Source organism: Halichoerus grypus, chromosome 7 (genome assembly GCF_964656455.1).
Source record: "Halichoerus grypus chromosome 7, mHalGry1.hap1.1, whole genome shotgun sequence".
Taxonomy (NCBI): Eukaryota; Metazoa; Chordata; class Mammalia; order Carnivora; family Phocidae; genus Halichoerus; species Halichoerus grypus.
The window spans coordinates 110,857,463-110,881,968 of record NC_135718.1 but is presented as its reverse complement, the minus strand read 5'-3'; the positions used below and the strand labels follow the sequence as shown (position 1 = coordinate 110,881,968).

The following is a 24,506-nucleotide window of genomic DNA, read 5'->3' as shown; positions in this document are numbered from 1 at the left end:
GAGGTGGCTTCTTAGAAATGTTCTACCCTTTCTATTACCTTTTCTTTACTGTTAAGTTCTTTTGGGAAAAATGTTCTCAGTCTTTAAAATTCCCTCTCACCCCACAGCCGAATGACTAAGCAGTTTATTGCATCACAAAAAAAGAGAGACAACCAAACATCAAGTACTTCCTGATTGCAGTGAACGAGTATTCTTGAATAAAAGAAAATCGTATCTGAAACTGATCAAACCTGAAAATCCAATTACCAATTTACAGAAATACAGGAGACAGAGGAACATGTTATAAGAATCATGGAGATACCATCAGCAAAAATCTAGACTCTGGAAAAGTCTATAAGGCAAACAAGCTGTATGTCAACAAATAATTATCACACATACAAACAAAATGATGGAAGTGAATATAGATTAAGAAGAGATTTAGACATATCAAACAATGAAATACATAGTCTTTATTTGAATTCCTACTTGATTTTTTTAAAAAATTGTGAGATAATTGGGCATATTTAACATTTGATGATATTAAAAGAATTATTCTTAATTTTTTTAGATTTGATAATGGTATCATGGTTTTATTTTTTTAAAATCCTAAAAAAGATAAATAAATAAAAATCCTTATCTTTTAGAGATCCAACTGAAATATTTACAGATCAAATGACATATCAGTGATTCGTATCAAAATAATGGGGATGAAGGATGGTGGAAGGAGTTATGAGGGAAAGTGCATGGGATACAGCTACAAGAACAAGCGTAAGTTGATAATTTTTGGAGTGAGTGATAGATAGCAAAGGATTCATTTCTTATAGTCTACTTTTATATATATTTGAAATTTTTCCACAAAATTTCAAATATATGGGTCTTTAAGTTTCGGTTCTTAATCAAAATATTCTGCCAGATAGAATACCCATATAAATTTTCTAAGAAAAAATACTGCATAAATCTGATAATTAAAGTGGCGTTCCAAAAAAAGCATTACTTACCAGTGGCTCCGAAGGCATCTAGACATTCCAAAGGTTTTCGTTCCTCCGCCAAAGCAGCCAAGGTACAGAATATTAGCTGCCTAGAAGAAAGTATAACAATTTGAAATAATTTTACTGTATATGGCTCCATCACTGTAGATTTTATCTTATTTAAGAACAGTGAGATGGGGCGCCTGGATGGCTCAGTCGGTTAAGCATCCTGACTCTTGATTTTGGCTCAGGTCATGATCTCAGGGTTGTGAGATCAAGCCCCACACTGGGCTCAGAGGAGGGTGTGAAGCCTGCTTAGGATTCTCTCTCTCCCTCTCCCTCTGCCCCTCCCCCACCTCATGCTCACACATTCTCTCAAAAAAAAAAAGAATAGTGAGAATTGGGGTTCCTATTTACTGTACGACCTGTTTTAAAAGATGACCGAGTAATATATTTCTTTCCTAGTAGTACAGGAACTAAACATTTGTGAAATTAAACTATCAATCTAATTGGGTTTTATAAACAAGCATTCACCATGAATAATGATTTCATAAATAAAATTGCCTACAAAAGCACCAGCCTGTTCATTAATTATATAAAGTTAGGCCTATTTTACTCTCTGAGAAAGAAATTAGTTTGGTAGGAAAAAAGAAAACAATCATTCTGAGAAAATACTAAAACAGATGATTTTCATTCTGTACCTAGTTTTAAATTTCACTATATTAGAACATAAAGATTAAGGTAAGGTAATCTGTAATAATTTGAAACATCCCATAACCCTTTTTCCAATTTATCTTACCGATTTAGTTTCATTTTGGGATTAAAATAGGAATCTGTTTTTTGAGGTATAGAATAGTTAGGACAAACTTGTACATCTGTGTCTGCCTCTTTCAAAATTTCATTAGGTGGTTTTGCAGCAGAAGCTAAAATGAAAAAAAAAAAAAGATTTCCAGTGAAATACAGTAATTCTAAATATCTAAAACAATACACATTAAAAGAAATAACTTTTCTTTATAATACTTTGTTAATGTAATCAATTAGGTAAATAACGAAAAAAGAAAAACAACCCAAAACTGATTTATTCAGTACTGTCTCTAGGAAGGAGTCGCACTCAATTAAGTATTTGGTGAATTAAAGTTTATTAAGTTAAAATCTTATCTGCCAAGAACATCAATATATCTGTATTACGAAACCTAGTTAAGAACAATAAGGCTAAAATAAAACAAAATCTGGGACTCCTACTCCTGGGTGGGTCAGTCGGTTAAGCGTTTGCCTTTGGCTTAGGTCATGATCCTAGGGTCCTGGGATTGAGTCCCACATTGGGCTCCTTGCTCATCATGGAGCCGGCTTCTCCCTCTGCCTGCCACTCTGCCCTGCTTGTGCGTGCGCTCTCTCTCTGACAAATAAATAAATAAAATCTTAAAAAAATAAAATAAAACAAAATCCTAAAATACCTTTATTGTTCATCAACCACTATACTGTGTTTACATAGGTTGGCTGCTAAATATATCTTACTGTGATATAATGGTTATAAAGTTAGTATCTCTGTTTCATTCCATAAACCATCACGGATGACTAAGAATCACTATACTTCCTGAACATGCTTGATTTCAGAACACTTTCTTATAACTACAATTATAAAACATAAATTATATTCAAATGGGTATGAAGTAATGGGGAAAAAAAGAGTCTACATTTAGTATACATTAGAATCATTTAGCTATAAACCCAAATGAAATACTGATGTGTTTGTGTGTGTATATTTTAAATATTTAAGAAATGAGACATATATATCTCTGTGGAGAAAAATACAGATTCTTTATGTATGGATTTCTTGATAATATTGTAATCAGAATGTTAACTACATGGCAACCATATTTCCCTTTTTACAGTGCCAAATCACAGTTAACATTCCCTAGCATTGTATTTTATATTCTTCTACACCTACCAAAGTGGCATGTGACATATCTCAAAAGATCAGCCTTTCTCAAACCAGATTCTATGAGAAAATTAAGCTCTATAGAAAATTATTTCAGTATTTTTTTCAATTCTTGAAAGAAAGGTACATAATACCATTCTAGATGTATATGAGAGAAATTAATTCATTACATACAATGGATACCTTAGGGCATGAGGTCTTAATTCTTTTTTTTAAAGATTTTATTTGTCAGAGAGAGAGAGAGAGAGAGCACGCATAAGCAGGGAGAGCGGCAGGCAGGAGGAGAAGTAGACTCCCTGCTGAGCAAGAAGCCCGATGTGGGACTCGATCCCAGGACCCTGAGATCATGACCTGAGCCGAAGGCAGATGCTTAACCAACTGAGCCACCCAGGCATTCTGTTAATTCTTAAGAGGGGCTGCCTCAGTAATAACAAGCTATTGATAACCTGATTATCACTTCAGGATAATAAATGGTCTTTATATAACTCTACTTCCTTCTTCCAGTGTTTTTCAACAGTAAGTATAACATAGCTATGTATAATCTTTCATTAAGATACCTATGTTTACTTTAGCATCAATCACTTTTTTTACCCACATTAAATATATTTGTTAAACTGAGGACAGCTGAATGTTGTTGGGCGCCTCACAGAAAGAAAACGAAACCTGAAGTAATGAATTAGTAGTTAACTAAATGATTTGGTTAAGTCCCTATATTTTATCTACCTGATGTCTGAGAAGAATAACTGGACCACTGTTTAAGGATTTACTTATGAACATATGTTAATGAGATTGCTCAACTTACCAGCAATATACCTGGATTTCGTCTCTCCTTTATTCACATGTCGCCTAACATGTCCCAGCATATCGGTCCTTCTGGTGATTGTTGCTGAACAAATGATACAATGATAATGGGCGCCCATTTTACTGGATATCTATCAAACAGAGTATTTAATTTAAATGTACAGATAAGTTACTAAGACAATGAAACAGAAATTTAAGATTGCAAATTTAAGTATTTTAGTGTATCTTGGGCTTAATGGTGTAGAAGATGGTATTAATATTGCCATCCAACTTTGAAGGGATCTTCACTTCCTTATCTATATTTACACATGCTTTTTACTTACTTTATAATAGACTGCAACTTTAATTTGTTTTTCCCATTCATTCTAGTCAGCATATAACTGTACCCTATTTTCTATAAGTAGCACCTATAAAAATGGCATAAAATTAGCAGCACTGTGTAACAATTTTCTCCAGGAAAATAAAGTCCTGATTTATAATGTTTGCAGCTTTCTGTGGTATGTGTACTCTACCATGTTCAACTTCAAGCTACAATTGTGTCAGATTTCAAGCTACTGATGTGACATCACTAAATGTGAGTCTGGGAAGAGACGTGTAATATCCTACTAGAGAGCATGGTTACCATGCAGATATAATATATTTATAAAGAACACGGACAACAGTAAAATAGATATCAGGAAGTAATGAGATTTGAGTACTCACTACCTTTGTTTGTAATATAATTTATGCACTTTAAAATTTATACAATTTAATTTTTAATGATGGCCATTTTTAACAACCAGCTTTCAAGGTTTCTAGAAATATGAGCTAGTTTCACCATACCACTGAATGTTAGAAACGTAATAAAAAGTCTAATAGTCCAAGTAAAAAATTTTCACTTTATAATTTCTCATTTAGCTGAGAATAAAAAGACTACTCCAATGGCTTTTTCCTACTTTTGATGCCTTTTACCCTTAGAGCTTCTACCTCCTATTTACTTGGGCTCAAATAGCAAATAGAGAATAGTCGAGAACATTGCATAGGGTTCCTTATAGTACTGTTGTTATCATATTCAAAATGTCCTGGATAGGGTTGATGGACCAACCACTGTCCTGACTACTGCTTAAGAAATGCTTGGGTTTTTTTCTCCCCAGCATTTTACTCTTTTTAGTGACCTGAAAAAAAATTAATAACGAGGACTTCTTAAGCTAATATGCACTCAGGATAGTATTACTAAAAAATATTTTGTAATTTGTATCCCCCCAAAGTTAAATGTATCCTAAAAATGAACATAAGTACTTTTAAAGATATTATTAAGATTTCAGAAAGTTTCTTGATTCTGTCCATTGACAAATTAAAAGAAAGAGCATAGAGAAGGTAAATATGAATTGACATACTAAGATATTTACTAAACATAGAAATTGAAGGCTCTTATTCCATAATCAAAATTTATTTTAAAAGAAAAATATTACTTTTTATTTAAATTCTCCATTCCAAAATTAGTAAATAGGGTAACTTTCCTTTTGAACACAAGGGAAAAATTTATCTGAAAATTAAAAACTACACAATGAAAAGTTCAATACAGCAACTCTTTTTTTCATATATCTCATATTTTTCATGCTATGATAATCTGAAAGCACTCATACAAAAATCTTAAAGTAAACCTCATTGCCAAATATGTCCACAGCCTTAAAGCCAAGTAAAAATTATGCTTTCTTTAAAGAGGGCTAAATTTAAAAAGAAATCTAACATCTGATTACCTGTTCTCCAATAATGTTTGGTTTCACTGGTCGACAAGGTAAGTGACAGATGCACATCCTGTAACCTAAAGTGAAGAATTGATGGTTGTCATATCAGTGTTCATTAAATATTCAATTATCGTTAAAAATTATTAGCAAATTTTATTTTGTAATAACTGGATTCTTCTTTTATTTATAAGGTCATAATTTATTTGAATGAGACTTAGTTTTATATATTTGTTATATAAGATATAGTACAAAAACAAATATATGAGATCCAGGTTTGAATTCTGGTTCTGCCAAGACTATGTGTTTTCTTGGATTTGTCATTTAGCTTCTCTGGGACTCAATTTTATCATCTGTTCTCTGACACTGTGACCTTTTCTAGGCTTCACCTTCTTTGCCTCATACTACATTTGCCATTACACAGCCTCTTTATGATATGGCACTTAGTTCTCTCCCATCCTTCTTAATCTTCTTCATATGTCCTCTTCTCTCTCTCCTACTTTTCTAAAAGGTAGATTTTCTATAGGCTTGATCTGCTACATGACTTTTCCTCCTCATTTCCTTGGTAACTTTAATGCCTTTTATGGTTGCAACTATCTCCCCTGGGGGAAGGAATTCCAAATTCTAGCTCTAGTTACTAACTCCTTCCTGAGGACTGGATCTCTATTTCTGATTGCCTGCTGAGGATGTACCACTGGGTTATCAGGTCAGTATTTCAAAAATCTGTCAAGGACTAAATATATCATTTCATCTTGAACCAGGTCTCTTTTTCATTTTTTAAATAAATGATAATGCCTTCCAGTTGTCCTAACTGTAAGTGATCTCTAACTCCTTTCTTCTCATACCTTGCATCTAATTGTTTCTCTTACTTGTACATACGGAAGTATCCCAGGACGTAGCAACCTTTTTTTTCCCCCATTGATATGTACTCCTATGGTTATCCCATCCAGTCTTTTTTCCCCCAAGATTTTATTTTATTTATTTGAGAGCAAGAGAGTGAGAAAGAGAGAGAGAAGCATGAGAGGGGGGAGGGTCAGAATGAGAAGCAGGCCCCCCGCCGAGCAGGGAGCCCGATGTAGGACTAGATCCCAGGACTCCGGGATCATGACCTGAGCCGAAGGCAGACGCTTAACCAACTGAGCCACCCAGGCGCCCCATCCCATCCAGTCTTATGGCTTTAAATACCATCTATATTCTGACAATTCCCAAACGTGTATCTCTAGTCCCAACCTTTCCCCCAAACTCAAAATTCTACAGGCTACTTGACATCTCCAGGAGATGCATCTAAACCTTTGCATGCCTAAATCTGCAGGCTTGGCCTTTTCCCCTATACCTGGTCCTAATGCAGTCTTCTCTGCTCAGCAAAGGATACCACCATTTTTATAACTGCTCAAGTCTCAAGCTCAAGCATTCTTAGCTTATTTCCCCTCACATCTCACTTTTTCTATTCCTTCAGCAGGTCTCATTGCTTCTACCTTAAACATATTTGCCAACTACTTTGAGACTTGCTTGCTAAAACAAAAACTGTGATACTTGCCATCTACCAGATCACGACCATGTGAAAAAACCCAACAACTTAATGTACTTAAGAAAGTAAAGAAATGCCATGAGCCATTTAAGAGATGAGAATAACTTGGAAGACAAAGACTAACCTAAAGGTTACACAATGGCTTAAATAAAGAATACAAAAAGAACTTTTTGATAAAAAGACACGATTTACTATACTTTCTTATAAATAATTAAACATAAAAGACATGATGGCCTCTGATTTAGTCTCTAATTCCCTTTTCCCTAAGTAACTAGTGATAACCTTTTACCAGTACTACTAAGAAGATAGTTCTGACTTCTTTTCTGGGTGTCTCATACTGGCTATTTCATCCAGTTTGGTTAAAATTCCAGATAACCACACTTAGCAACACCTATGCTCACAAAATCATATGCAAATATAAGTATGCATATGCTTAACATGGATATTTAGGGCTTTTTTTGGGAGATATTTTTTGTTTTTATCTAAATGTAATATCATAAAATCTTACACACACACACGCTGTTTTCAATAGCAGTTTATAGTGGAAATCCTTCCAAGTAAGCTAGTATGGATCTAATATGTACTCTTTACAATGGCAGCATAATATTTCATGGTATGTATACACCATAATACAGTCAACCAACCCTCTTTTATTTTAGTTTCAAGTTTTTGTCACTAAGTAAATGCTGCAGTGAATATTCTTGTACATCTATCCTTATCAATTGATTCTTTTACTCCCAAAAGAGGGAGTACCTGGTGGAGAGATAAGTGTATTTTAAATTTTAAAAATGTTGCGAGATCTCTTTCCAAAAATGCTGTAATAATTCACATAATTCACTCTCAGAATCTAATAATTGATTTTATCTAGGAAGTCTTCTTACTTGGTAAGATCTCATCTTCTGTTCTTTAATTTTATTCTTTATGAGACCTCTTATTAAATTTAGTCCCCCAAATTGTGTCATTTTTGTCACGACTGTAATTGGTGCCTTTTTTCTAATTTCCATTTATATAGAGTAGAGAAAGGTTATGATTTCAAATATTTATCTTATATCCCACTACTCTTTCTAAGTCTCATCTTTTTAAGCCATCAGCAGAAAAAAAGACATTGTCTTCTTTTTTTCCAATATTCATACCATATATTTTATTTTGTTTTGCATTTATTACGCTTTCAAAATTATGTGTCAGATGGTAGTTGTTCTAACATAAAAGAAAAAGTATAGCTTTTTAAAACATAGTTCAGGGATGCCTGGATGGCTCAGTCGGTTAAGCTCTGCCTTTGGCTCAGGTTATGATCCCAGGGTCCTGGGATCGAGTCCCACATTGGGCTTCTTGCTCCGCGGGGAACCTGCTTCTCCCTCTGCTTGTGCTTGCTCTCTCTCTCTAATAAAGAAATAAAAATCTTAAAAAAATAAAAAAATAGGGGTGCCTGGATGGCTCAGTCGTTAAGCGTCTGCCTTCGGCTCAGGTCATAATCCCAGGGTCCTGGGATTGAGCCCCGCATCGGGCTCCCTGCTCAGCGGGAAGCCTGCTTCTCCCTCTCCCACTCCCCCTGCTTGTGTTCCCGCTCTCGCTCTCTCTGTCAAATTAATAAATAAAATCTTTAAAAATAAAAATAAAAAAAATAAAAAATAAAAAAATAAAACATAGTTCAAAAAGTTATGGGGACCCCCAGGACCAAGCAAAGTACCCAGTATAGAACAGATGCTTAAAAATGTTTGCTAGAGTAAACTACACTTGCAACATACATCTACTGCCTAGAGAGTTACATGGTCATTTACGAAGAAATACATTAAAAGGACATCAAATCCCTCATAATTTTAAATGGAAAATATTTATGTTCACAATAAAATTCCAAAACTTCTATCAAATCTTGACTCATTTACTTTTTAGCAAGCACAAAAATACTAACCTTCAAATTCAACTGAGACTTTCCAGTGTAAATTTTGAAGGTGACGACGAAGCTTATGGCTATTACAAGCTCTGAATTTCTCCTTGGGGCACAATGGACAAGACTGTTTGTTTCCTGACCGGAAAAAAAAAAAAAAAAAAAGAACCAATAAAACACAGAATAGACTATTAATGCCTCGATTTAGCTACAAAAGAAGTAGTAGGAGACTCTCTCCACCCAACACACATACTTCTCAGATAATGTCTATGTTAACATTAGGGAGAGTCACCTCTGCCTCAACAGGTAGTAGTTAATAATCAGCACATGGTCAGTGATTGATTTTTTTACCCTAAAACTCTCCTCTCTGGGGCTAGCTGATATCTTTGTTGCCACTGGGAACAGAGAAAATGAGAAAGTGATAAAGTACATGATATCCCTCCAGCCAAAATGCCTGTGAGAGACAGCATCACTATGTACTTTGGACAGGGGAGAAGGCAGTACCTGTCACCGTCGCAGAGAGGCAGGAGCAGGGCAGACAGTGTAAGCACCTGCTCTGGCAGCAACAAAAACAGTGAACATGCAGAGTAAGAAAAATGGAAGGAGTGAAAGGAGTAAGTGGGATCCCAGATAACTGCTATTCTGGGCCAGGGAGCATGGTTAGAGCCACCGTATCCTATTAGTGAATTTCTAAGTTCTTCCTTCTTTATTCATGAAAAGATTATGGATTGTAAAAATAGAAGTCTTATTTAATCAGAAATGTAATATATCTCAAATAAAAACTTTGATAGTAACAAAAAAATTAAAATCTCAAATTCAGGTTTAAAACGATAAAAATATACAAAAATAATGAGCAACTCGCTTAATTTTTAATCCAACAAGTATCTTTAACATATAGCACACTGCAAGTAGAGTCAAAATTAATTTTTCAATATACTCTGCTTACTTCAAAAAACCATGAAGTGATACTGAGGATGGAATTCAAGCACTAAGGATGGCAAGACAGTAAGAGAGGAGCTGGAGGAGCTTGAGGCCTGACAACAATGAGGAACTCTTGTTCCAGCCTTAAATTGCCCACCTGGGGACTTCGTTTACATGACCGAATATAAGCCTCTTGTTATTAAAGGCACTGTTTTTTGGATTTCTGTTACTTATAGCTAAATGCAATTCCTAACTTACAGAAGACACAGTCCTTATATATCCATGAAATTGTAATTTCCTTGAGGAACTGTGAAACAACTTGTCCCCAGCACCTGTGAATGTAGAAGGCTACCAATTTCCTGAATGAAAAAGTTTTATTATTGCTCTAGTTCAGTGGCAATAAACAAGTCTACTCTCAGCAAATTTTCATGAGTTGAAAGATAAAAAGCCAATAGAAATTAAGGGGGGAAAAAAACCCTTAAAAATATGGAAATACCTGCATCAAGATTATCTGAGTTCAATGAACTGGCAGAGTCAAAATCTTCAGCTACGAAGGCTAACTTCTCTAGATCAGCAAGCTGCCTTTGGATTGAGATGTGTCTCTCTGAAAGGAAATTTTAAGAGTTAGAAGATTATGTGTTAACAATCTGAATTCCAGTTCTGTTTTTATTTGATCACGTCACAGATACTCCACTTTTATTTCCTGTAGCATCATGCCCAGTGCCTAGATGGGGAATACTGCTGCAATTCTGCCTATAAAATGACAAGCGTGCCTCAGAAGGCAAAAAGTTGGGGAACAACGCTAACTTCACACCTTTAAAGTTTTATCTAATTATTCAATATAATTCTACAAAAAAATGTTTTTACTCTGTACAAAATGCTGAAGTAAGAAACATAAGCCACGCTTCCTATCTTTAAAGAACTTTCAAGAGGGGCACCTGAGTGGCTGTCGTTAAGTGTCTGCCTTCGGCTCAGGTCATGATCCCAGGGTCCTGGGATCAAGCCCTGCATCGGGCTCCCTGCTCAGCGGGAAGCCTGCTTCTCCCTCTCCCACTCCCCCTGCTTGTGTTCCTTCTCTCGCTTTGTCTCGGTCAAATAAATAAATAAAATCTTGAAAAAAAAAAAAGAACTTTCAACAGGCAGGAGAGATATTGTTATGTTACCTACTAACTGTAATACAATGCAGGATGAAATGAATACTAGGGGTAAAGTAATATGATGTGGGCATACAGAGGAAGGAGGAATTAATTCCAACAAGTGTCTTTGAGAATGTCTTCACTGAAGAAGTGGCATTTGACTGTGACTATGAATAGAATTTCAATAAGCAGAGACTTGGTGGCTGGCCTTATAAACTGAAGTAATCTCATGAAAAGCATAAGGTGTAAAAAAATACAGCCACCTCTATCCCACCCCTGGTTGGAATGTAGTATGTCTGGAGAATGGAGGTGGCAGAAGAACAAACAGCCAAAACTGTACAGATCATGAAAGGCTTAAATTCTATGTAAGTTAGTCTGGACTGTCCTCTTCCGGCAATGTGAAGTCTTTGCAGGTTTTTGAGGGAGTGAATGGTAGGATCTGAATGCGTTTCAGGTTATGTCTGGCTGTAGAACCAAAAATCAATAACGGAGGTGAGAAGTTAGTAATAGAAAGGTACAGAACAGATGGTAAAAAAAAAAAAAAAAAAAAAAGAACTTTGGGTGTGAGAAATAACCATGAATGAAGAGTGCATTCAAGAATGACTCTTAAGATTTCAAGTTTATATGGTTGAGAATAATGGTACCATTAACCAATAAAGGAAGAGGAAAACATTTTTGGCAAAAAGAAGAGGAAAGGAGAAAAAGGAATTTAGTTTTTGACATAGTGTGTTTGATGTACTACTCATACTCATCCTCAAGTTCAGTATGCAGTTGAGTTGTTTTTGGAGTCAGGAGGGATATAAATCATAAATACACAGTAGGTGAAACTAGGAGTTGAAGAAAGCCTAAGGAAAAAAACATTGTGAAAAAAAGAGAAGAAAAAGGCCAAAATCCAGTCCCAGTAACATATTTTTAGCTCTCTCAAACATTACACATTCTTCAAATGACATATTTGTAAACTTTGGAATATACGAATAAATCTTTCCAAAGTATATTTAACATATTCTTGATTATGGGCATGGGGGATGCATTCCCTAATGCCACTGAACCCACTACTGATTAATATAAATAGTTACAATTCAGAAGTGACATATGGAGGGATGTAGGTAACGTAAGAGACACTGAGGAAAAATAATCAGGAGGGTAGATTCAAAAACAATAAATGGCAAGGAGAATCAAGATAAGGCAGAAGCCAAGAAAAAAGAGAATGTAAAAGATAACTGTTCAACACTAAGTATCGCAAATAGTTGTAGAAATCAACAGAAAACTACTGGATTTAGTATTCAGCAGGTCTCCAGTGACCTTTAAGAAAAAAGGTTCAGGGGTGTCTGGGTGGCTCAGTCGGTTAAGCGTCTGCCTTAGGCTCAGGTCATGATCCCAGGGTCCTGGGATGGAGCCCCACATCAGGCTCCCTGCTCAGCAGGAAGCCTGCTTCTCCCTCTCCCACTCCCCCTGCTTGTGTTCCCTCTCTCACTGTGTCTCTCTGTCAAATAAATAAATAAAATCTTTAAAAAAAAAACAAAAAAAAAGAAAAAAGGTTCAGTGAGGTGTTCCAGAATACAAATGGGATTGGAAGAAGAAATAAAGTATAGAAAATCACATAGATTATTTCAAAAAGTGTGGCAGTATAAAAAAGGAGATAGGTGGTGCTTTTTCTTTCCTTTTAAGGAGAGACCTGAATATCCATAACCCAAAGGAAAGTAATGTTTACAAAGTAGGAGCTTGAATATACAAATACAAGAAGACTAGGAGCTGAAAATTGGCAGGAAAAGATCCCCAACCAGAGAGGAGATGATGGTAAACCATAAGGCTCTCTAGTACTCATTATTCAGTTAGGTTATACAGTTTAGAACCTTAAAAACCTTTTAAATTCTGTTCTTGGTATTGCTACCTTCCTGCCTATTCCTTTCCAAGCTTCACTCCCAGTTCCTTTTTTTCACCCTTCTATATAATTTGTGTCCTTGTTTGTTTCCCCCACAAATAAACAGTAAGCGGCAGGGGATATGACTTCCTCATTTTTGTAATGGTTAAATGCCTAGTACAGTATCTTGCACACAGCAGGCACTATGGCTTGTTAAATAATTTAAAAAAATCATTGGTCTTTTTGGATGCAGTAGCACACGGAGTCAATAATTTTGGAATTCAGCACTATCAGACATTACTGCTGAAATTTATTAAAAGACAAATTTTTACCTCATTTTTAAACGAGAAAAACAAAGAGCAACAAATCTTATCGTTTAACTTGTCATACCAGGTATTGTTCAAATGACTTTATAATAAGATGTAATTTCTATAATAGGCAAAACTTTTCCCTTATGAGCAAAAACTTAATTGCTAGGTGAGACCGCAAGATTCAGGCAACGAATCCATGTGTACAAATCAATCCTTTGAATTTGCAATCATAAAGGCTTCTGGCTTCCAAAGTTCAAAGTTCTGTTTATGTGAAATTATATAGTACTATATCAGCCTGTGCTTACTGAGATCATTCTAAGTTGTACAAAATAAGAGACGGCCCTGGTAACTTAGAAGAGAACAATGAAAATCCTGTGGTCCACTATTAAAACTCTCAAAGATCTGTCTAAAGATTCATGATATGCCTATGTATGTACACCTCTCAAATCACTTTCTGTTTCAAGACAGTAGATATCAGACAATCTGTACTTATATCACTCAAACTTTTTGTAACATGCTAATAATCCCAAAGTCAATAGGCAAACCTCTTGTTAAATCAGATGAATCCAAGATGCTAGGAGGTTCTTTTACAACTTCTGATACTTTTTCCTCATTTTTCAGTTCTATTTCAGATATGCCATCTTCATCTTGCCTAGTTAAGACTGATTTCAAAGGACTAACTAGACCACGTAAAAATAATTTTTAAAAATGTGATTAATACATATTTCTAATGCATTTTGGATTTCTCAATCATTACATATTTGCCCCAGTAATGCATTTTTCAGGTTTCTCAAACATCATACATTCTTCAAATTACATACTTTAAATTGTGGAATATGTATCTTCCCAAACTATGTTTAACATTCTTGCTGGTGGGGAGGTGGAGAAAGCACGCATTCCCTAAAGTTGCTGAACCAATTCTGATTAATATAAACAAATTCAATCTAGAGGTGAGGAAGGGAGGCTACTTACTCAGGAGAGTGTACCACCGCCTCCCCCTCCCCCCCGCCCAGTTGTGGGTGAAGAAACGATTGTCCTTATTTTGCACCTACAAGCTCTGAGCTTATATGAGGAGAGGCATACCTAAGGCACGCCTTCTTTGTCTTTTCTGTGATCAGCTGTACTTTTTTTTTTTTGAAAAGGACTTAAATCATTTAATTAATTTCCCCATAATTTACAGATGAGGAAACTGAGATCCAGTCAGCTCTACTCTTTAATCTACTATAACAATTTTTATGAGGCTTTAAAACTTCAAAGTACTCTATTAGACTACAACTACCCAAGTGTTGTATAAATATTAAATTCGCAACTGTCCTAGAAGTAGGAAAGAAAATGAATTAATTTATTTTGTTATAATTTAGAAAGAGCATAAGGGTCAATTTATGGACCACAAAGTAATTTTTTAAAAAAACTTTCTTAGACTTTACACCAGAAGTGTTCAGAAGATTCTTAAGTGTTTCTCTTTATGGTCCAATAAATCACCACTTAGAAAACATGCAAGCACATACATTAGCACAATAACACGGGCTATTAATTTTCAACAGTCCACTTCTGATGGAACGGAGTGCAAAACTCAATTGGTATTTATGACTGAGGGAAGACATCCATAATTTAGTCGACCTTTTCTTAAACTACTTATCAGCCTCAAATTCTTTTTGGAAGCAAGCTGCTAAAGAAAATTAAATAATAAGAAAAACCCATCTATTTGTGTATATCGAGCATAAAAACTAGTTGATAGCAATGGTTTCTAAATCTTGGCAGCTAGGATCTACTACAGTAAACAGGCTGCCTTGGTTACCATCTCACATTTTGAAGGACTTAGCGAACCATGGCAGACGGGGTTGAGAGGGAAACTACCAAATTAATGTAACTTCTATCTTCGTAGCAGAAAAAGACCCCCTTTAACGAAGAAGCCCTCAACCTCATTATTTCCTTTTATCTGCAGCACTCCTGGCCTGCACAAATCCTTCACCATGATGTCCTCGAGGTTTGTGCCTTCTCCCATTCTGTACCCGCTTTACCCACTACACGGGTCCCTCCTTCCTCCCCCCCCACATCCCTAAACCTGCCTTTCCCCATTAAACCATCCCAGTGAAGAAGGGCCTCCCCTACTCCCCAGCAAGGCGCACTTTCTCGCTTCTTTTGCGGCAGAAAGATCTAGGCCTCCTGCACTTACTGCTTTCAGCCTCGTCAGGGGCAGAGGCTAGGGACGGGGACAGGGCCGGAGCCTGGGCCAGGGCAGGGGCTGGGGCTGGAGCCGAGGCCGGAGTCGGAGCCGAGTCCGGGGCCGGGGCCGAATCCGGGGCCGGAGCTGGGACCCGAGCCGAGTCCGGGGCCGGGGTCGGGACCTGGACCTGGGCCACCTCCACCTCCTCCTTCTCCTGGGTTAGCAGCTCCTCCTCCGCCATATTCTCCATAGTTACCGCCTCCGTGCCAGGCCCGCCCGGGGACCAGGAGGGGCTCACGGCGGGGTGAGAGAACTGGCGTGAATGCCCAGAGGGCTGGATCCAAGGAGTGGGAAAGCAAATGGGAAGGGCTGGATGCGTGCAACAGACAAAAGATGAAGAACCAGTGACCAAATCCTGTCAGCAGAAAAATAAAAAGCCAGAGGCAGCAATTCGCAGTCCCGTCCGCTTCCCTTTCCCTGAGGCGTTACGACGGCACCACAGCCTGCGCAGAAACGTAATGGGGACGGCGTCCAATGAGGTAAGAGAGTTCCGCTTCCACGGTGCGTCTCCGTTCCAGCCGTCAACCAAGGAAGCGAATCAAGACTACAATACCCAGGGTGCAGCGCGCCAGCTGGGGCGGAGCCGGAGTTCCAAGTCCTTGGAGGAAGTAAATGCAAAGCTAAACAAACACTCGGAGCGTTGGAGTAGTAGTCTGGGTCCGAGTGCAGGACTACATTTCCCAGCGAGCATCGGGTCCAGGGGGGCCCTTTTTCTTGGTCTGGGCCTCCGGAGTCGCCACCGCTGCGGGCACTGGTAAGGCAACTGGGGCGCTAGTTGACGTTTTGCTGGGCAAGTTCCCACCTCTCTCCCTCCGGTACCCTAGCGGGTGGCCAGCCGGTCAGAGGATTCCGGAGGCCCCGCAAGCCTGGGCGGGGCGACTCTGTAGGCGGATCCGGGGTTGAGTCCGCTCAGTGAAGGGTGTGGTTCTGGTCGGCTCTGCCTCTGGAGTTGCCCCTCGCTCAGAGCGAGAGTCTGGTTTCTTCCTGCGGAGCCCCTGGGCCGCGGCGGCTTACGAGCAGCTAAGGAGCTTCTCTGCTAGTCTGGTTGATTTGGAATCGGGCTCTGCGCTTACTTTCGCACCCTCATCCACACCGTGACCTGAACACGTCTCCTTTTGTCTTTATTTTGCTTTAAGCTACATATTCCTGTTATCATCAGCATTGCCCTGTGGTTGTAGGAGTTCTGTGGGTAGAGAAGTGTGTGTGTTTGTGCGCGCGCCCTACGCTTGTAGTTAGACTTAATAACCACAGCTCTGAGTGTGTTGAGCTTTGCGGCACCTGGTTGATGCGACTCAGATTCCACACGGCATCTGCCAGAGAGTCCTCTGGCCCGCGTACTTCCCTTCCCTTTACTCTCCGGCCTGCTTGAACTTAAGTCTCACGCATTCATGCCCCTGGCGCAGACAGGAAAACTTGAGGTTTCTGGCTGCTCTTTCTTCCCGGGACTGGTCCGAATGTTATGGGCAGCAGGGAAGTAGAGGGAAGCCCCTTTTAGTCTTAGTTAGGAGACTCACCCTTCCAGCTGGGGTTTTCCTGGTTCATAAAGCTGATACTTAATGCCTACCTATATCATTGGCCTATTTATTTCCTGCTTGTTTCGGAGCCCAGGTGAGAGCAAGTGTGATTATTTGGCACTTTGAAAGTGTAACAGAATTAGTTACCACCTCCCAACCCTCCCACCCACCCCCCAGTAGTTAGGAAGTGTACATGTAGGCTTTTTCCCCCTCCTTCCCTAGTGAGTTATAGTTCTAAAGTCCTCATAATGCCTTCAACCTCAACTTTAAAAAAAGAAAAGATTTATTTATTTTAAGAGATAGAGAGCACGCGAGTGGGGGGAGGGGGGCAGAGGGAGAAGGAGAGAGAGAGAATCCCAAGCCGACTCTCCTGGACAAGCGCTGAGTTGGAGGCCGGGCTGATCCCACCTGCCCGAGATTAGGACCCCAGCAGAAACTAAGAGTGCCATGCTCAACCCACGGACCACCGAGACGCACCCCACCCCAACTTTTAACTAGTTTTCCTGAATGTATAACTGCCTCACTGCTCTTAACAGTCAATTAAAAATGGGAAAATAACACGTTATAATTTACGAGAATGAGTAGTGGCTAATAATATTTATGCATCATCAAAGCATCATTGATTTTTTTTCTATTTCCAAAAAGCTAGATGGTTAATTGAAAGCTTGATTCACTGTATCAGTCTCATTATTTAACACCAGCTGGAAACCGGAAGATGAAAATTGGTTAGATTTTAGCGTGTGGATTCTATGGGAATTTTAATAAGAATTTCTAAGCATGGTCTGTGTCTTGAGACATTCTAAAAAAAGGAGTCTTCAAAGTTTGAAGATTATATTAAGTGACTGTATTATTCATCTATTGCTGCCTAAGTTATCCTAAAACTTAGTGGTTTAAAACAACAATAAACATTACCTCACAGTTTCTGTGCCTCAGGAATTCAGAAGTGGCTTTCTGGGTGGATCTGGTTCTGAGTCTCAGGAGGTGGCAGTGAAGATATCAGCCAGGGAAGCTTCCACTCAAAGGCTTGATTAGGGCTGCAGGATTAGCTTCAAAGCTGGCCCGCTCACATGCCTGGCAGTTGGTTCTTTTTTGGCAGCGGGCTTCAGTTCGCTGGTGGGCAGCTCCATGGGCTACTTGATTGTCCTCATGATATGGTGGCTGGCTTTCCCTAGAGTGAGAGAAAAACACAAGCCACAGTGTCTTATATGACCCAGCCACATACTGCCATATGGCAGTTCCTATTGGTGTCACAGGCCAGCACTATTTAGTATGAGAGGACTCGCCTGAGAGTGTAATTACCAGGCAGCAGAGATCATCAGGAGCCACTTTGGAGGCTGGCCAACTCAGGAAGTCTCCCCTTTGAGTTGATATTTTGATTTTCATGAAGTCAACACGAATTTCACACTATTATAAAACATTTGTCATGGTAAACATATATGTGTTTTTCCTCTGACGGTCCACTATCTGCAGTGATTTTTTTTTCAATTGGCTTATGGGTGAGAGGTTGAAATTTAGCCTTATTTTGTATTCAAAGCAACAACGTAAGATGAACGTGGATCAGTTTAAATTGTAGAAGTTAACATAAGTAGTACATTGCCTCTAAACAGTTCATTTCATGGAATTTATTATTATTATTTTTTATTGTACCTTTCCCCAACATGGAATAGAATCCTTCGAAGAAGAAGGGGAAAAGAAGATTATTCCTCTAATCTGGAAGCTCAGCTGTGAATTCAGTTGTTGCCATACATTATCTTACAAAGCAAAATTTTGGGGTAAATTAGGATTGTTCTTAGAAGTCTATATTAAATATTCTTTAATTAATTTTTATTATTAGCTTTTCTCTTAGCTGTCAGCATTTTCTTTCTCTTTATATTCATCGAACCATTCTAAAAGTTTGATTTGATCATTCTTTCATAGGACTTCACTTACTGTGGTCACGATTGACCATGAGTACTTGCAATTGCCTGTTTTCTAGCCTTTCTTACATTCATAGTTTCCATATGTGTCACTATCAGCAATAAACTCTCCTTTGGGCTTTGCTGCTAGACTCCTTTTATATCTTCCCGTCCCAGCAGACCTGATGAGGTTCCCATTCTCTGGCCTTTCGATTCCAGCCCAGGATTCTTCTGTTACACACTAAGTTGAATGGAGGGTGTGTCAGGAAAATAAAGACTTAGAATGAATTGATTTTGAGGCATAGGTTGGGCAAAATACAGCAGTCCTATAGGCAGTTGAAAATGGTGATCTGAAGCTTGAGAGAGAAGGTCAGGGCTAAAGGCACAGTTTTGAGAGGTCATTCCTAAAAAGGTGGTAGATGAAATTGAAGGAGAGGAAGAGATCATTATGACGGAGACTGTAAGTGAAATAAAGTGGAACAATGAGAGAATCCTGTTGTCTTGGGAATGGTTATAAGATGGAAATCATTTTGTAAAACTCCAGTCTTTATAAAACTGAAAGAAGACTAATTTCTAATGTATTTTGTTGTGATGGTGGTTAAAACAAAAACACCTAATGTGTTTTTTATTTTAGCTTTTCAAAATGTCCAACAGAGAATCTTGTGGCGAAAAAGAGAAGTCTCGGAGAAAAGGCACCACTGCATCACCCAACTTTGACGTAGAAGTAAGAATTTTGATTTACTGACCCAAAGATACCTTTTTTTTTGCAGTTCATTTTTATGTAATGAAAAAAAACCCCTCAGTTTTATGTAGATGTGTATGAGATATGTAAATGAGATATGTAAATGTTTTGTTTTGCCCTTCTGACCCAGGAGAAGTAATTTGTTTTTCCCATTCTCCACCCCCCATTCTTTACTCGCATTATTTTATTGATTGCTCACAACTGTATGAGGTAGGTACCATTATTATCCCAATTATACAAATGCCAGAACTGAGGCTTACCTAAGTAATTTGCCTAGGCATTCCTGACTTGACTCTAGGTCCCCCAGATTCTCCTTTACATAGAAATAACTCACCAGTAGACCTTTTTGCACATCGCCTTTGTCATTTACTCAGCATTGAATAAGATTATATGCTCATCAGTCAGAATGGGCTATCCTGTGCAGGGGAGGCTAAGGGTAGGGAATGCATGCTCACACTGCCTTAAGAAGTATTTTACTAGATGAAATTTAGGATATTCAATTAATTGAGCTGAGTGTTGTCTCCAGGACGCAAGAGTGCAATGTGACTGATGTAATAAAACAAACAAAAAAACCCCCTGCAATTAGTTATTTTTTTTAATATTTTTAAAAAAAATTTTATTTATTTGACAGAGAGAGACACAGCGAGAGAGGGAACACAAGCAGGGGGAGTGGGAGAGGGAGAAGCAGGCCTCCCACTGAGCAGGAAGCCTGATGTGGGACTCCATCCCAGGACCCTGGGATTATGACTTGAGCCTAACGCAGATGCTTAACCGACTGAGCCACCCAGGCGCCCCACCCCCTGCAATTAGTTTTATTATAAACTCTCTGAATAGTCTGCATAGTGCATCATCAGAATTAGGGTTCATGCTGTAATACCATCCACAATGAGAGACTAAAGTCTAGCAAAGGTGAATATTCCCTATGGAAGTGATTTCTGTGCTAGCAGATGAGTTCATAAGGTCTTTAGACGACCTGGATAAAGTATTCTAGGGATCATTACACTTTTTGGTGTTTGTTCTTTGCTTACTAACTTTCTGATTACTAATTTGGCCTCCCAAGTATAGAGATAATTGGAAAGGGGACCCTGGAGTATGGCCATACAGTACCATGGTGTCTTTGATTTATATATTCCCCAATTTGGCACTAATAATTGGCATGCCGTTTGCAGTTCGCCTCCGATTCTCTCCTAACCTACTTGAATCAGACTTTTTCAGGCCATCACTCCTCCAAATATGCTTTCATCAAGGCTAGCAGTGGTTTCCATGTTGCTAAATCCATCGGTCAATTTTCAGACTTCCTCTGACTTGACCCATCAGCAGTATTTGACATAGCCAATTGCACCTTCTCCTTGAAACATTTTCTTCACTTAGCTTTTGAGACACCATATTCTCCTGATTTTCCTTTACATTGGTGACTGCTTCGAAATGTCCTTTGCTGATTCCTCTTCATCTTCCTAAACTATAACCTTTCAAGTGCCCGGCTTCATTTACCCTATTTAGAAATTGCAATTCCATTCTTTCATTTGGTTGGGCCAAAATCTTGGTTGTCATCCCCTACCTGCATCCAGTCTATCAGCAAATTCTATCAGCTTTCTCTTGATAATATAGAGTCCGACTACCTCCTCTGCTATCACAACGATCCAGACAATCAGCTTGCTTCCCCAGATTGTTCCAGTAGTTTCCAAATTTATCTCCCTGCTTCCACCTTTGCCTCTCATTGTTCTCTTCTCAGCAAGCCCCCAGAATGATCCTATTAAAATGTAAGTCAGATCATGTCACTCCTCTGCTCAGTACTTTCTGGTAGTTTCCCACTTCACCCAGAGTAACAGCTGAAGTCCTAGCTGGGGCCAAGAAAACAACTGGCCCTCCCCATCTGGCCTTCTCATTCTCCCATTGCTTTCTGCATTTTGTGGTTCCTTGCTACTATTCCAGCAATAAATCCTGGCACATTCCTGCCTCAGGGGCTTTGCCCTTGAATGGAAAACTTTTTCCCTAGATATTCACATGGCTTCTTCTTCACTTCTTCAGGTCTCCAGTCAGATGTCAGCTTATCAGTGGGGCCTTTCCTGACTACCCTGTTTAAAATTGCAGCTGCCTCCATGCCCACCTCCAAGCCCTTCCTGCCCTCTTTCTCTGCTCTATTTTTTTCCAGCACATTGTTTGACTCACTAAATATATTACTTGTTTATTTGTAAATTCCTGCCCGATATTTTAACCTCCATGAGGGCAGGGACTTTTGTGTTTTCATTAATCTGTCCCCACCGTCTAGAATGTCTTTGATACACGGTAGGTCCTCACAATATGTTTGTCCTGGGTCTACTGAATTTTGGATCCCCTGGGAAATGACTGGATATATGGTTTTGCTTTGTAGAAGACTGAGTTCCACCATGGCAATGCCTCCTCCCCACGCCTTTATCTGAGCTGTCAGCTGACCTTCTGCTGTAGCACCTGTGTCCTACCTCATCTCTAATTCAGGAGCGCCTAGATCTTCTGATTTCTACTTGAGTCTTCCTTCTAGTTGAGTTTCCCTCCCTCTTACCAAAGTTTGTGTGCCTTTAAACATTTCCCCCCACCCTTGAAGTTTATTATGAATGTAGAATGTTAGTTTATGATAACAATGATTAAATAACACTGTCTTATATTGTGCTTTATTTTGTGCTTTTCTTTCCTTTTTTCCAAATGCCATTCTTAGGATAGGACAGAGAAAAAAACTTCAAGTTCTACTAGTTCAGCTTGCTGTGTAAGGTCTGTTTCATCAGAGAAGAGAAGACTGGTGAGTGTATACTGTAACTAACTCTAGGTATTATTTATATTAAAGTTTTAATGTGTAATTAGAAGGTTTATGATATAAATTCCCCCATTACTTTTCTACTCATCTTTTCTTTTTTTTTTTTAAAGATTTAATTTATTTATTTCACAGAGAGAGATACAGCGAGAGAGGGAACACAAGCAGGGGGAGTGGGAGAGGGAGAAGCAGGCTTCCCGCTGAGCAGGGAGCCCGATGCGGGGCTCCATCCCAGGACCCTGGGATCATGACCCGAGCCGAAGGCAGACGCTTAACGACTGAGCCACCCAGGCGCCCCTCTTTCTTTTATACTTTGTGATAGCCAACAGAAAGAAAACCAGTGTTTGGTTTCTTCCTTCCTTCTACTCACCAAAAAGCATTTATCGAGTTATTTCTTTGTGCTGGTAGACCCTATCATGTGGGGTTAGACAACATGGATATAAATTAAGAGAGGTTTTTTTTAATTCAGTTAGCCAACATATAGTACATCATTAGTTTCAGATGTAGAGTTCAGTAATTCATTAGTTGCATATAACACCCAATGCTCATCACATCACGTGCCCTCCATAATGCCCATCACCCAATTACCCCATCCCCCATTCCACCTGCCCTCCAGCAACCCTCAGTTTGTTTCCTATAGTTAAGAGTTTCTCATGGTTTGTCTCCCTCTCTGATTTCTTCCGATTCAGTTTTCCTTCCCTTCCCCTATGATCCTCTGCACTATTTCTTATATTGCATGTATGAGTGAAACCGTATGATAATTGTCTTTCTTTGATTGACTTATTTCACTCAGCATAATACCCTTCAGTTCCATCTACGTCTGTGTAAATGGTAAATATTCATCCTTTTTGATGGCTGAGTAATATTCCTGTGTGTGTGTGTGTGTGTGTTTGTGTGTGTATGTATGTGTGTATACACACACCACATCTTTATCCATTCATCTGTCGATGGATATCTGGACTCCCTCCACAGTTTGGCTATTGTGGACATTGCTGCTATGAACATTGGGTGCAGGTGCCCCTTCGGGTCACTACATTTGTATCTTTGAGGTAGATACCTAGTAGTGCAATTGCTGGGTGGTAGGGTAGCTCTGTTTTCAACTTCTTGAGGAACCTCTATAATGTTTTCCAGAGTGGCTGCACCAGCTTGCATTCCCACCAACAGTGGGAAATGGGAAAAGGGTTTCCTTTTCTCCACATCCTCGCCAACATTTGTTGTTTCCTGACTTGTTAATTTTAGCCATTCTGACTGGTGTGAGGTGGTATCTCATTGCACAATTTTCAGTGCAATGAGATACCATATCTCATTGCACAATGTCAGTGCACAATCTCTATTTCCTAAATGATACATTTTTTTTTCTTTCTTTGTTGTTTCCTTGATGCCAAGGGGTGTTGAGCATTTTTTCAGGTGTCTGTTGGTCATTTATATGTCTTCTTTGGAGAAATGTCTGTTCGTGTCTTCTGCCCATATCTTGACTGGATTATTTGTTTTTTGGGTGTTGAGTTTGATAAGTTCTTTATACATCTTGGATATTAGCCCTTTATCTGTTATGGCATTTGCAAATATTAAGAGAGTTTTTAAGTCTTTTCCCATATATGGTTATATTTGGCTTTATAATATCTTTTGCAGGTAGCCAAGGCAGATATGTAGTGTTTGTGCTTTCAGATTCAGAAATTGAGGTCCAGGAGGTTAAGTGACTTGTCCAAGGACACCAGATTGTTAATAGCAACAGAACCAAGTCCAGAGTCATGCAAATAATTAAAAAGACATTAAGCTAGTGCAAGCTAGGGTGGTTGGTGAAGTACTCACGACATTCAAGTTGAAGTTAGGTGTATGTCGGGATAGCTACGTGGTCGGGGGTAATAAGAGAAAGTAGTTGTGAAAGTTGTGTGAATGCAGAATTCGGTTTTTTAAGGATTTGTTTGTTTTTGTATTTGTATAATGACACTGCTGTTTCAATTTATTGTTTCTATATTAACCTTCTTAAAACACAGGTTTCAATATATTTCTCGTCTGTTGGAAAATCACTTTTTAATCTGTCATTCCAGACCTCTTAAATTTGGTCACACCTTAACTAGCCAGTTTTCTTTTTTCTTCCTGAAAACAGCCCTTCTGCTTCTAACTAGGCTGGTTTATTTTCTCTCTGCTGAATTTACACCAGTCATCTCCAGTTTCTTAGAATGCCTAAGCTTTCTTAGCTGAGAAAACCTTTTTCTTTTACTCGTTAATCTGTATTCAATCTTTAGCATATATTTTGTCCATCTTTTTTCCTAAGTATGTTCCAACTTTT

General features: G+C 38.6%; 2 protein-coding genes across 9 annotated transcripts in view; one reads left to right on the top strand and one right to left on the bottom strand.

Moving 5' to 3' along the window:
* The window catches only part of TRMT1L (tRNA methyltransferase 1L), a 53,283-nt gene extending 37,544 nt beyond the window's left edge, over positions 1-15,739 (bottom strand). The window contains exons 1-7 of one of the 2 annotated variants that reach the window (XM_036070067.2): positions 15,230-15,739; positions 10,242-10,349; positions 8,849-8,962; positions 5,427-5,491; positions 3,689-3,818; positions 1,747-1,870; positions 978-1,057 (exon numbers count right to left, since the gene is read on the bottom strand). In XM_036070067.2, coding sequence (XP_035925960.1) covers positions 978-1,057; positions 1,747-1,870; positions 3,689-3,818; positions 5,427-5,491; positions 8,849-8,962; positions 10,242-10,349; positions 15,230-15,470 — 862 coding nt within the window. In that variant the 5' untranslated portion in view covers positions 15,471-15,739. Of the gene's footprint in view, positions 1-977; positions 1,058-1,746; positions 1,871-3,688; positions 3,819-5,426; positions 5,492-8,848; positions 8,963-10,241; positions 10,350-13,598; positions 13,990-15,229 lie in introns of those variants that run through there. The other variant, XM_078078052.1, reaches the window with a different exon arrangement.
* Positions 15,740-15,887: 148 nt separating this feature from the next.
* The window catches only part of SWT1 (SWT1 RNA endoribonuclease homolog), a 100,316-nt gene continuing 91,697 nt past the window's right edge, over positions 15,888-24,506 (top strand). For 3 of the 7 annotated variants that reach the window (XR_013449860.1, XM_078078050.1, XM_078078051.1), the window contains exons 1-3: positions 15,890-16,034; positions 19,324-19,413; positions 22,124-22,204. Coding sequence is in view for 4 of the 7 variants with exons in the window: in XM_078078050.1 (XP_077934176.1) it covers positions 19,333-19,413; positions 22,124-22,204 (162 nt within the window). In the remaining 3 variants the exon portion in view is untranslated. Of the gene's footprint in view, positions 16,035-16,790; positions 16,889-19,323; positions 19,414-22,123; positions 22,205-24,506 lie in introns of those variants that run through there. The other 4 variants (XR_013449862.1, XR_013449861.1, XM_078078048.1 and 1 more) reach the window with 3 other exon arrangements.